This window comes from Salvelinus sp. IW2-2015, linkage group LG1 (genome assembly GCF_002910315.2).
Source record: "Salvelinus sp. IW2-2015 linkage group LG1, ASM291031v2, whole genome shotgun sequence".
NCBI classification, from domain to species: Eukaryota; Metazoa; Chordata; class Actinopteri; order Salmoniformes; family Salmonidae; genus Salvelinus; species Salvelinus sp. IW2-2015.
The window spans coordinates 23,555,316-23,569,355 of NC_036838.1; the positions used below are offsets into that span (position 1 = coordinate 23,555,316).

At 46.0% G+C, this 14,040-nt stretch overlaps 1 protein-coding gene across 1 annotated transcript in view; it reads left to right on the forward strand.

The window, feature by feature from the left end:
• Positions 1-14,040, forward strand: part of LOC111962116 (voltage-dependent L-type calcium channel subunit alpha-1D-like) — a 128,642-nt gene that overhangs the window by 108,587 nt on the left and 6,015 nt on the right. The window contains exons 34-43 of the mRNA XM_070442331.1: positions 584-680; positions 971-1,073; positions 1,168-1,269; positions 4,914-5,047; positions 7,950-8,066; positions 8,669-9,075; positions 9,993-10,016; positions 11,550-11,675; positions 11,879-12,039; positions 12,314-12,420. Coding sequence (XP_070298432.1) covers positions 584-680; positions 971-1,073; positions 1,168-1,269; positions 4,914-5,047; positions 7,950-8,066; positions 8,669-9,075; positions 9,993-10,016; positions 11,550-11,675; positions 11,879-12,039; positions 12,314-12,420 — 1,378 coding nt within the window. The remainder of the gene's footprint in view (positions 1-583; positions 681-970; positions 1,074-1,167; positions 1,270-4,913; positions 5,048-7,949; positions 8,067-8,668; positions 9,076-9,992; positions 10,017-11,549; positions 11,676-11,878; positions 12,040-12,313; positions 12,421-14,040) is intronic.

Genomic DNA, 14,040 nt, shown 5'->3' on the forward strand with positions numbered 1-14,040 from the left:
TGTTTGTTGTTGAGAGAGAAATTTTCTCGCGAGATTAGGTTCCATCCTGGTCCTCAACCACATTGACGAGTTCCAGAGGAATCTTGGTCTGAGTCACCCCAAGAGCCAAGTAAGTGTGTTGTGTGTCTAATTTCGGGACTGTTCAAGTCGGTCCGGAGGGGCGGAACGCTTCTTGTTTCACCTCTCCGAACGCTTCGGTTTCAGACCTGGGGACACCAGTGAGTGAATAACTACCAGGTAGACACCAACAAACCAGAAGTGTTTCGGCCCTCCAGGGACCAAGACTAACATCCCCGGTTGTACTTAAGTGGATAATTTGACTGTATTATGTTTGGATTAATTGTCTTGCCTGTTCAGTTGTCGCTGGAATGTAGTAATCTCTCTCCTCTCTCTCTCTCTCTCTCTCTCTCTCTACTCTTCATCTCTCTCTTCCTCTCTCCTCTCTAACTCTTTCTCCTCTCTCTCCTTCTCTCTAGTCTCTCTGTCTCTTTGTCTTCTGTCTCTGTCTCTGTCTCTCTCTCTCTCTCTCTGTCTCTATCTCTGTCTCTGTCTCTGTCTCTGTCTCTCTCTCTCTCTGACACAGGGGCAGGATTAAACATCTGGACGTGGTCACTCTGCTCCGACGCATCCAGCCTCCACTGGGCTTCGGCAAACTCTGCCCTCATAGAGTGGCCTGCAAGGTAACCGTCTCTCTGCTATCTCTCTCTCTCTCTCTCTCTCTCTCTGCTATCTCTCTCTCTCTCTTTCTCTCTCTCTGCTATCTCTCTCTCTTTCTCTCTCTGCTATCTCTCTCTCTTTCTCTCTATGCCATCTCTCTCTCTCTTTCTCTTTCTCTGCTATCTCTCTCTCTTTCTCTCCCCGCTATCTCTCTCTCACTTTGTCTCTGTATCTCTTCCTCTCCCTCTAATTGATCTGGCATGTGTTCAACCCTATACACAGCGTACGTATAGTAACCCTCTTTCCCTCTCAGAGACTGGTGGCCATGAACATGCCTCTAAACAGCGACGGCACCGTCATGTTCAATGCGACGCTGTTTGCGTTAGTGCGAACCGCCCTGAAGATCAAAACAGACGGTAGGAGACACCCCCCTCCCCCCCCACAACAGCACCAGTTGTTTAGTTTGTGTTGATAGTGATAAGCCGTGTGTGGTGTTTACCCGTGCTGTAGGTAATCTGGAGCAGGCCAACGAGGAGCTGAGAGCCGTAATCAAGAAGATCTGGAAGAGGACCAGCATGAAACTGCTGGATCAAGTGGTGCCCCCTGCTGGTGGTCAGTTATATCACTCCCCCTCCCCTCCCCTAGGCTGCTACAGCAATACATCTCAGTAGAAATAACATCCCCGGCATTACACACTCACACACACACACCTGAGATCCTGGTAGCAATACACACATACACACATTCCAGCGCAACATCACATAGTATCACAGATTACACACACGTTCCACCTTCCCACTTGCATACATCTACAAGTGTGAACTCTCGAATATCAACAATGTCCCTCTCTCACACACAAATAGCCTACACACGCTCGCTCACCCTCACAAACACTCTCGAACTCATGATTCCAGCTTGGTCCTGCTGTTTTCTGCTCTCGTGTTCTCCGCAGTGTGTTTTTGATCTGTGTGCATTGTTTATCTCCACTCCTTCCACCTGTTCTGGATACCACTGGAGATTCCAGGGTGACTGTGACTTTGACTGTGACTGTGCCTGTGACTGTGGCTGTTACTGTGACTGTGACTGTGCGCCAGGCTTTGGGCTTGCATGGCCTCATAGTGGTAGATCACTGACTGTCTCTCAGTGCATGCTGTATCTCTCCTACTAAACTCTCTTTCTCTCCCTCTCTCTCTCTCTCGCTCTCCTTATGTATCTCTCTCTCGCTCCGCTCGAGCTTTTCCAACAGCTTCAGTACCTTCGCTTTATATCTGTGTCTATCAAACCCCCCCCCCCCCAAAAAAACGACTGTTAAGAACTTCAGAATATTCTGAAGCAGTTCTGTTTTAGGGTGGTGGCATGGAACTAGTGTTGCCTCTCCTCTCCGATCTCTGTCCCCGACATGCTTGTTTAAAAGTGACCCCTTCTTCAGAATCATTCTCTCTCACGCGCACGCAATACTGCACTGTAAATGCACGCGTTCATATACTCGCAAACATCTTCCGTCTACACCCTTTTCCACGTTGCTCCACGTGCTCGCACACAAATCCACACCAGCGCTAGCCTACTCGCGCGTATGCCTAATTCTGCTTGCTTGCATGTGCTCAGTAGAGTCGAACTGTGTATTGGGTTGGGTTCCTTTACAGCCCGAATCCCTCTGCTGGAGTGGATCTCAACTGCTTGACTACATTCCTCTGGCTGGCTCTTTTTTTAGCCGTTTCATAGGTCGACATGACAAAAAACAGCTTAGGCCTGCCGAGTGCTGAGGCGCCACTACAGCCTGGGGTTCGATCCCAGGCTGTGTCACAGCCAGATGTGACCTGTAGCCCCGTAGGGCAGGCCCTCAATTGGCCCAAGCAGGTTAGGTTTGGCCGGGGGTTTTCCTTGGCTCGTCGTGCTCTAGCGGCTCCTTGTGGCGGGCCAGGAGCCCGCAAGCTGACTCCAGTCGTCAGTCAAACAGTGTTTCCTCCGAGGCATTGGCATGGCTGACTTCCAGGTTGATTGAGCAGTGTGTTAAGAAGCAGTGTAGGCTTGGCGGGTCATGTTTCGGAGGACTCGTGTTTGGACCTTAGCCTCTCCAGAGCCCATTGGAAAGTTGCTGCGATGAGACAAGGTCGTAGTCACCAATTAGATATCACGAAGTTGGGGTAAAAATTGGGTAAAATTACAACAACAACAAAAAATAGCTTAGAGCGTTAACTCTGTCTAAATGACATGCCATAATCTCATAATAGTCCCTACAAATGTGTGCTATTTAAACCTGCAGTCTTTAAAAGGATCTTAGAGGTTTGAACCAATGGGCTGTAAGAGTCCTGTACCTCTGACCCTGCCTGTGGCCTCTCTCTCCTCTGGCTGCCTACCTAGATTGGACAGGAGATTATTGGTACAAGTGATAGTTCAAAAGTGGCCAGGAGGCCCAATAGAGATCCTATAATTCAAAGGGATTATGGGATCTCTATGGGATGCCCAGAACCGAACTAGTATCGAACCATAGTTCAGCTACGGTTTCGGGTTTAGTTCTATTTGAGGTGTACCTGTGAGGTATACCGGTTCTGTTTTAGGGTGGTGGCATGGAACTTGTGTTGCCTCTTCTCTCCAAGCTATGTCCCCAGGACTGAAAGACGTAGTTGAGGATCTCGATTACATTATTGAGTTATTATTGAGGGATTGTGGTCTTTGACCTACAGAGAGGATTGGCCATCCATGTGATGCATCTTGAGGTATGGTATGTACACCATCCAGAAGGGTGTGCTTTTTGTGACAGAATGTTAAAATTAGGTGAAACAAAGGCACCAAATTGGTGGAATGACAGCTAATATGACATACAATGCCTTCAGGAAGTATTCACACCTTGACTTTTTCCACGTTTTGTTGTGTTACAGCCTGAATTTAACATGGATTCAATTTAGATGGTGTGTCACTGGCCCAGACACAATTATGTTTTTAGAAATGTTTACAAAATAAGGAAAAATGAAAAGCTGAAATAAGTTCAGGAGTCAAAATGCTTAACAAGTCACATAATAATTTGCATGGACTCTGTGTGCAATAATAGTGTTCAACATGATTTTTGAATGACTACCTCATCTCTGTACCCTGCAAATACAATTATCTGTAAGGTCCTTCAGTCGAGCAGTGAATTTCCAATACAGATTCAACCACAAAGACCAGGGAGGTTTTCCAATGCCTTGCAAAGAAGGGCACCTATTGGTAGATGGGTAAAAAAAGCAGACATTGAATATCCCTTTGAGCATGGTGAAGTTATTAATTACACTTTGGATGGTGTATCAATAGACCCAATCACTGCAAAGATACAGGTGTCCTGCTTAACTCAGTTGCCGGAGAGGAAGGAAACTACTCAGAGATTTCACCATGAGACCAATGGTGACTTTAAAACAGTTACAGATTTGAATGACTGTGATTGGAGAAAACAGGATGGATCAACAACATTGGAGTTGCTCCACAATACTAACCTAATTGACAGAGTAAAAAGAAGGAAGCCTGTACAGAACATAAATATTCCAAAACATGCGTCCTGTTTGCAAAAAGGCACTAAAGTAAAACTACAAAAATGTGGCAAAGCAATCAACTTTATGTCCTGAATACAAAGTGTTATGTTTGGTGCAAATCCAACACAACACATCACTAAGTACCACTCTTCATAGCATGGTGGTGGCTGCATCATGTTGTGGGTATCCTTGTCATCGGCAAGAACTAGGGATTTTTTTTAGGATAAAAAGAAATGGAATAGAGCTAAGCACAGGCAAAATCCTAGAGGAAAACCTGGTTCAGTCTGCTTTCCAACAGGCACTGGGAGACAAATTCATATTTCAGCAGGACAATAACCTAAAACACAAGGCCAAATATAAACTGGAGTTGCTTACCAAGATGACATTGATTGTTTCCAAGTGGCCTAGTTACAGTTTTGACTTAAATTGGCTTGAAAATCTATGGCAAAACTTTAAAATGGCTGTCTAGCACTGATCAACAACCAACTTTTAGAAGAATACTTCCTGAAGGCACTGTGCCAGTTTATTTACCGGTGCAGTATAGCGCATGACAGTCCAATACAGTATAGTGATCTAAAGAATATAGTGCCTCATCATAGGATTATTATAGGTTATCCTTTTGGTTAGGGTCCGGTTTTTGAGGGGTATGGTCAGGGAGTTGGCGCAGGGACATGGGCAGGCTCAATCTCCCAGGATGCTGTGCAGGGACCTGCTGTCTGACACAGGAAGCGTTTGTGTGGTCTGTTCACCTAGATGATGAGGTAACCGTGGGGAAGTTCTATGCCACCTTCCTGATACAGGACTACTTTAGGAAATTCAAGAAACGTAAAGAGGAGGGCCTGGTAGGGGTGCACGCCTCCCAGAACAACACAGCCATCGCTCTACAGGTGAGTATTGGGGTGTGTGTTGGTGTGTTGGTGTGTTGGTCTGTCTGTCTGTCTGTCTGTCTGTCTGTCTGTCTGTCTGTCTGTCTGTCTGTCTGTCTGTGTGCGAGAGAGACTGTGGGACTGTGCATGTACGTGTGCTAGGGCTGCGACGGTAATTTAATAACCATGTAACTGATGGTTATGGATGAAGACTGCCATGAAAATAAAACTTCAAAACCGTTTTAATAGGCCTACATTCATTTTTTTTTTTTTTTATAGATTTTAACTTTGATTAACTTTATTTTCATGTAGATAAACTTTACCTAATAGCGGGAGTGTTTACTAATGATTATAAGCAATTGTTTTGCAAACTTAGTCTGTCTATTAAACTGTCTACATCTCTTTCCAACTGTCGTTTGATGGTCAACCAGCTGTCGTTTGATGGTCAACCAGCTGTCGTTTGATGGTCAACCAGCTGTCGTTTGATGGTCAACCAGCTAAACCAGCTAATCCACTAAATGACCGGGGGATTAGAAGCTTTATAGGCTACGTCTTCTTTTACAAAAAAGGTTGGATGTGTCTGACTATTCGTGAATTATTCAACAGCGGTCGACAAGGTTGTTCTGTCTCTGAGGCCTATAATGCGCTAATGTTCTGTCAACTGGACAATGCGCCAATCCAACCTGGCATGGTGTAATTTGATATGGAATCTTTTCTTAATTTATAGGCTAATCAAAGCTGATAACTAGGCTATGGACATGTTGCTTGTATTTGTTTATAAATGAGTGATTGTCAATTTCATGGGGTGTGAGTTCACTAATTCTCTCTAAAGGCCTACAGTATATGTCCATTCAGAAAGATTCCTAAAGTAGCCTGTCTGGACTCTATCTCTTTAAAAATAATCAAACACACCTGTCATGATTTAATCTTGTAAAATGCCTATTTTCAGTAAAGGCCATTTCTCAACAAGTCCGTTATTTTTGTCTGAATAATTAGGAAGTTAAAAAACAAGGAAATGTCTTGTTTATGACGCCGTTCACACCAATTGCGAAATATCGTCCTGTCAGAACACGTTAATTATTTATTTATCGATTTTAGCTTCTTTTCGCATGCGATTCAGCAAGCAAATAGGCATCGGCCTATTAGTTTTAAAAAACTGCTCCGAATAAGTTGCTGTTATAATGCTGTTCATTGTTCTTAGTGTTTTGTACACTCGGTGTATATCCTACTTAAAACTTTCCTCGTCAATTTACATGTTTGGCTACATTGATTTAGCATCATCCTATAATGTAGACTATTTTTTCATATCCTACATAAAGGATTTGAATCTACGGCAAGGTTTTTATTAAGGACAAATGTGATTTGCTTATGTTTCTTGAGTAAGACGCGCTGCAGTGCAGGCGGCTTTGATTGATGGGTCCTTTTAGGTGGGTGGGTGTGCCATTCGGAAAGTTACCTAAAATAGGCCTAGCCTGTCTGGACTTCATCGCCCCAATCAGATAGAGAAAAAACTGTGTCTTGTTGCAGGGTCAGTAAATGTGCGAGGAATGAGGACAGGTGCCAGTTTTGCGTTTCCTCCCGTATTAAATGGGGCGCAACTGAATTGAACGTCGGCTACTGTAGCCAAGCTCCTTTCACGATTCATCCTATAGGATGCGTAGCCTATATTCTAACATTTTCGAATATTATTTTTCCAGTACTATTTTTCTCTCATTACTGCATCCTCTATAACCAATTTGAACAACATATCGCCACGGAGAATAACCGCTGCGGCGTTGGTGACGTTCTGCGAATTGTTCAGAAAAGTAGAGGGGACTCCCCACCCCAACGGTTACGTCGGGTAACCTGGCCAATTACGTAACCCCAAAATTCCAAGACGTTYACAGCCCTAGCGCGCGCGCGTGCGTGTGTGAGCGATTGGGTCAACATGACTGTTGAGAAAATATGTGTGACGAAACGTGTGTGAGAATCTGCATGCATTTTTTGAGTGCGTGGCATACCACCAAGTGTGCTAATGTTGTGATTCATGACTCAGCAGGTCATTCATGATCAGAACTATTGGTGTGCACGATGATCCTGTCTGTGTGACGTGTTTATCAATGTCTGTCTCTTTCGCAGAGGCGTGTGTCTCCGTCTCAGTGTTACCGTTGACAATGTAATGCGTGTATGTCTGGCTTGCGTCGCAAATGGTTCCCTATTCACTATATAGTGCACTACGTTTGAACAGGGCCCATAGGGTATAGGGTGTAGGGAATAGGGTGCCATTTGGGACGCACAGGTCGTCTCCGTCCACTCGTTATATCGTCATCCAGCGTTTTAACATGTATCTCACCCATCAACTCATGAAGGTCACACTCAAAGCAGCTTACTTCTGTTTCCATCAYCGTTCGCTTCGAGCCGTGAGGTTTTATCATTCAGGTAGTCCTCTCTATCTAATGWCCCTCATATTCCTAGCTATATTTTGTCCTCACTGAAACGGGTCCTGTAGGAAGTAAACTATAGTATGTGCCTATTGTAACTAGCTTTAGTAGTCCACGTAGACAAAGGTGTATCTGACATTTCCCACTTAACCACACACTCAGGATAATGTCATAGGAGACACACTAACGACAAGGCATATTCAGGGGGAGCACATTTGTTTGTCTCTTATAAATGTTCTCATCTCTCACAGTCTGTCTAGCTCTGTCCAGTATGGGCGTCTGTAGACGTCAGGTTTTGCGTGAGAGCCAGCAAAGGGCAGCTGTGTGTGTGTGTGTGTGTGTGTGTGTGTGTGTGTGTGCGTGTGCGTGTGCGTGTGCGTGTGCGTGGTGCGTGTGTGTGTGTGTGTGTGTGTGCGTGTGTGTGTGTGTGTGAAGAGCCTCTTTGCCTGAACGAGAACCTTCCTACCAGCCCTTAGCCCCTCCCTCTATTGTCATGGTTACAGGCTGGCCTTCGCACGCTACATGATATTGGGCCCGAAATTCGACGAGCGATATCATGTGACCTGCAAGATGAGGAGCTAGTAGACTTTATTCCAGAGGAGGACGAGGAGATTTATAGGGTAACTTATTCAATTTATCTGCCTGAGGGGGTGTATGGCACGCATATGTATTTTGTCTTGCTGGAATGTGTTGGTTTGGGTAAATGGAATATTGGAATAATGGTAATGGCAGTGTATTATGCCTCACATCAATGTCCTTAATGGAGGTAGATGCACTGTACACGGCACRCACAGATATACACACAGTGGTAATAATGTTATATTTGATTTGTATGGCACTTTCCATTTACCGAGCAAAATCACAAAGCTATAAACTCAATTAGTCACCAAGGTGGACTGGACGTACAAGTTGCACGGATCAAACCTGTAGGTGTAGGGACAGGACTATGTACTCTGTTCCTCTCAGAGGAAGTAAACCATTTGCAGTCTTTCTGTTTTTCTTTTTTCAGTTCCGAAAAAGGAATTACAGGGCCTTCATCGCGCATATATCACGAACCAGCTTTTKAATTTATTTTCTGCCCATACGATGATTTCTGAAAGGAAAACAAATCACCAACCACAACAAGTCAACCCRGTTTGCACATCACTAGCGTTGTGTATTCATCCTCTGTGTTGAACAGAAAGTAGTCCCTGACCGTTTGACCCTGAGTGTTCCTCCACAGCGCAATGGTGGCCTGTTCGGTAACCACATCAACCATGTGAACGGTGACCACCACCGGCGCTCGTCAGGGCAACAGACCAACGCCACCCAGCGGCCCCTGCAGGTGCAGCCGCCTCCGCACTATGCCCACATGGAGCAGCCGGTGGGGCGTCTCTGCCGGGCCAACGTCATGTCCCACCCGCACCCCAATCACCACCACCACAACTCCTCGTACGGCAAGTCGCCCAAGTCCACCAACGTCAACCTGAACAACGCCAACGTGTCCAGTCTGCCCAACGGAGGAGGACACCACCACCGTTACTATGAGTACACTCCGCCCCCCGCCAACGGTTACCCGGGACACCGCGGTGGCCTCTACTACACCGACTTCGACAAGCCGCCACCTCGCGGCACRCCGCAGGGACAAAGGTGACCACACACTGACCATCAGCCATCTCTTTCTCTGGCCGAGAAATGAAATGGGTGACGCGTCATGTGTTGTTGAATGGGATTGATTAGTTAGAGTAAGAGAAAATGGGGAAACGTCTGTGGCTTGAAGCTTCGTGTAAACTTCAAATGCCACACTATTTAGAAGCTATAATGTCTAACCTTTAAACTCTTCCGTCCCTTGTCAATTCACCTGAGTGACTCTCGTAGTCCCTCGTAGTCATACAGCTGTCTCAATGTGTATGATGATRTCAACACTATGGGTTTTTGTACAATATAACAAACCTGGGATATAAGTTTGCATGGAGAGTTAGCATGCAGCTACCATTAGCCATAAGGCCATTCTGTGTACCTATCATTAAAGATTTGCCAAAGGCAGGACCTAGCCTCTCCTTATCAGACATTCCCCTTGTCGCTGACCTATAGCACATACCCTCTCAGACCCTCCCTTAAACTGACCAATCACATGCTTATCAGCATCCTCATTCCATATAACTGACCAATCACATGCTTATCAGCATCCTCATTCCATATAACTGACCAACAGCACACTTCATATTTATTCAGGTAACCCATCCCACAATCAGTCAATACATCTCTCTGGAGCACCCCAGGGTTGGTTTGAAAGTCCATTTCAATTCTTAGGAATTCAGGAAATGATTTCCTGAACTGCCTGTAATTGAAATGAAACTGCCCCCCCCCAACATTGGTACAAACGTCACCCCTCTGTCTTCTTTCTTCACTTATACATAWATAGGAATGCATGTATATGCTTCATATACTGTAGGATAAATATATGCCACTCATGGGGTCCCTTTTCCCTCTGTTCTCTCCTCTCTTTCTCCCTACCTAACCAAAATGCTTTCTCTCAACCATCTCTCTGCTTTCTTGGACAAAAGGCGCTACTATGAGACCTATGTTAGGTATGTTACTTTCCTAGGTATGTTTAGAGCAGTATGTGTCCGCCACAACAAGGGGGGACTTTTCATTTGAATTATGTTTTATGGGGCCAGTAAGTGACTAACTGCATCCCTATTAGGGTTGCAAAATTCCGGTAACTTTCCCACAATTCCCAGRTTTTCCAGAAATCCGGATTCTGGGAATCCTCCAATCAGGATTTCCGGAAAAACTGGGAGTTTTGGGAAAATTACTKGGAATTTTGCAACCCTAATCCCTGCTAAATTAGTGCTGGCCAGTCATCCCATCTCCCTGTTTCTGCACCACCACCTATCTGTGGAGTAGWATCCCTTGTCCTAGTAGTCTGATGTTTAATGAAGAGAAGGGAAAGGMCTGATTGGCCAGCACACTACCTAGCGCCTAGACCAATCTTGCTGTATGCATGTGTCTGCTAGGAAGGAGGGCACTGCTAAGAGAGGTGAAGTGAAGTGCTTTTGCCTTGAAGGAGGAWCTTGGGTGCTCAAACCACATGGATATGAATGGAAACTTACCTTGCTCCCCTTAAACCCTGACTACTTCCTGAGGCCAGCAACGACCAGGAGCTCTATAGAAGGCCCTCAGAAATGTCTTTCATTAAAGGGATTGTTCACCCAAATTACAAAATGAAATATTGCTTTTCCTTATCCTGCAAGCACTCTTTGAAAAAAAAGGTGCTATCTAGAACCAAAATGTGCTCTTCGGCTGTCCCCATGGGAGAACCCTTTGAATAACCCTTTTTTGGTTTCAGGTAGAACCCTTTTGGGTTCTATGTAGAACCCTTTCCACAGAGGGTTCTACATTGAACCCAAAAGAGTTCTACCTGGAACCAAAAAGAGTTCTATCTGGAGCCTAAAAGGGTTCTCCTATKGGGACAGCTGAATAACCCTTTTGGAACCCTTTTTTTCTAAGTGTACGGACAAAACCAGAACATGGATTGTTGTTTTCCCTTGTCCATAGACTGCTTGCAGGGTAAATAAACCAATAGGTCATTTTGTAATTTGGGTGAGCTATCCCACGGCAGAGATGGGGGACGATGATAAGGGGATGTAAGTTTTGATACGTCTGATTGAAGACTTCTCAAACAATCGTATCACAGGCAACCGTGGTTTTCCTTTGAGCGACAAAAAGAAGTGTTAAGTGAACGTTGAGTGCTGCTCTTTGGTACTGTATGCATCGTCCGCTGGTCTACTACAGCTTCTACTGTCCCTGTTGTCTTGATGAGGCTGTGGTGGTGGGTGGATGAGGAGGACGCTAGTTCTGTTGCATCGCTGCCCCCTGGAGGCAGGAGGTTTGCGTCTGCATGACAGTGCATGGCCCTGTTCCCCCACAACTCCCGCAGTCCAGCCTCACCAGTGGAGGCTGGTAAAGGGAGGATCGCTCATAGTAATGGCTGGAAACGGTACCATTCTATTCATTCCATTCCAATGAGCCTGTCCTCCGATTTTAAAGTGACACCAGCCTCCACTGCCCACCACCCCCMTCTGATCTCTGAACCCTGACCCCTCACCCCCTCCCACCAGGTCCCACCGGGGAGACGCCCGCCTTCCCACCATCCGGCGGGAGGAGTTTGAGGATGACAGGTACTCGGGAGAGTACTACAGCGGGGAGGAGTTCTACGAGGACGACAGCATGTTGTCAGGAGACAGGTAAAGTAACCCGACACGCCACCCTCACAACCTCAGAGAAATAAATGTATCCTATATATTGTATATACCGTACCTCACCATGTGTTCCTTTCTGCTAGAGCAGGGGGTCTCAAACTAGCGGCCACCGAGCCAGATGCGGCCCCCGAGCATATTAAAATGGAATTCAAGCTGCTAGTTCACCTCCCAACACCCTATCCTTCCAGGAGGTCCTATATGGAACACGTGGACAGGTACCAGAACAGTGACACGGAGTACGAGACGCCGAGAGGCTACCATCACCCCAACAGTTACGACGACGAGCAACCCCTCTACCAAGACGGAAGGAGGTCGCCTAAGAGACGGATGCTTCCTGCCACGCCCCAAGGTAACATCCCTTCTCTCTGTCCAGCATGCTTCTGAAGCTTGTCTACAAATAAACTGATACTAAGGTCAGATAGAAGCTAATCTTCGACAGCTATTCACACACAGTTTTTTAAACTGACTTGGTTTTCTCCAATTTTAAAAAGCCCTTCATGACAGTGTTTTGTTTGTGAATGTGTGTTGATGCCCTTCAGTTGCATGTAGTCGTTGTTTCCTGCATGAGTAGTTTAGTTTCACTAGTTTCACCCTCCTGCCCTGTCCGCCCATCACTCGTCCAGGTCACAGGAGGCCCTCCTTCAACTTTGAGTGTCTGAGAAGGCAAGGCAGTCAGGACGAGCTACCACACCAACGCACTGCACTACCATTGCACCTAATGCAGCACCAGGTAACACACACACACACACACACACACACACACACACACTGCTCTACCACTGCATGGGATGCACCAGCAGGTAACACACCCGACCAGTGGATAGCTCTGCATCTGCAGCACCATATAGCACACACACTACCAGTGCTCCATGTTGCATGAATTGATTTACCAGTGCAGTGCTCTACCAGTGCTTTTAGACCAGTATGTGTTAGACCAGTGTGTGTGTTAGACCAGTGTGTGTGTTAGACCAGTGTGTGTTAGACCAGTGTGTGTGTTAGACCAGTGTGTGTTAGACCAGTGTGTGTTAGACCAGTGTGTGTGTGTTAGACCAGTGTGTGTGTGTGTGTGTGTGTCACACACACACACACCGGTCTAACACACACACACTGGTCTAACACACACACCACACACTGGTCTAACACACACACACACACCACGGTCTAACACACACACAACACACACACACACTGATCTAAACACACACACACACTGGTCTAACACACACACACACTGGTCTAACACACACAACACACACACACACACACACACACACCACATTACACACACACTGGACATAACACACACACACACACACACACACTGGTCTAACAACACACACACTGGTTAACAACACACACACTGGTCTAACACACACACACACACACACAACACATGGCTACACACACACACACACACCACACACACTTGGTCTAACACACACAACCACACTGGTCTAACACACACACACTGGTCTAAAAACACACACACAAATTCTAAACAACACACACACATGGTCTAAAACACACACACACACAACTGTCTAACAACACACACACAAAGTCCTGAAACACAACACACACACACTGTTCTAACACACCACACACCACTGTTCTAACACACACACACACACACTGGTTCTAACACACACAACAGTTCTAACACACACACACACACACACACACACTTCTACACACACACACACACACACACACACACACACACACACACACACACACACACTGGTGTCTAACACACACACACACACTGGTCTAACACACACACACACACACACACCACACACTGGTCTAACACACACACACACACACACACACACTGGTCTAACACACACACACACACACAACTGGTCTAACACACACACACCACACTGGTCTACACACAACACACAACTGGTCTAACACACATACACACCAATGTCTAACACACACACACACACACACGGTCACAACATACACGGTCTACAACACACACACAACCCACACACGGTCTACACACACACACACACTGGTCTAACCAACACACTGGGTCTAACACACACACTGGTCTAACACACACACAACAACACACACACACACAACACCACACACCACACACACACACACACACACACACACACACAAACACACTACCACACACACACACACTCCACACACACACACAACTTGGTCTACACACCACACTGGTCTAACACACACACTGGTCTAACACACACACTGGTCTACACACACACTGGTCTAACACACACACTGGGTCTAACAACACACTGACACACACAACTGGTCTAACACACCACACAACACCACAACTGGTCCTAACCAACACAAACACACA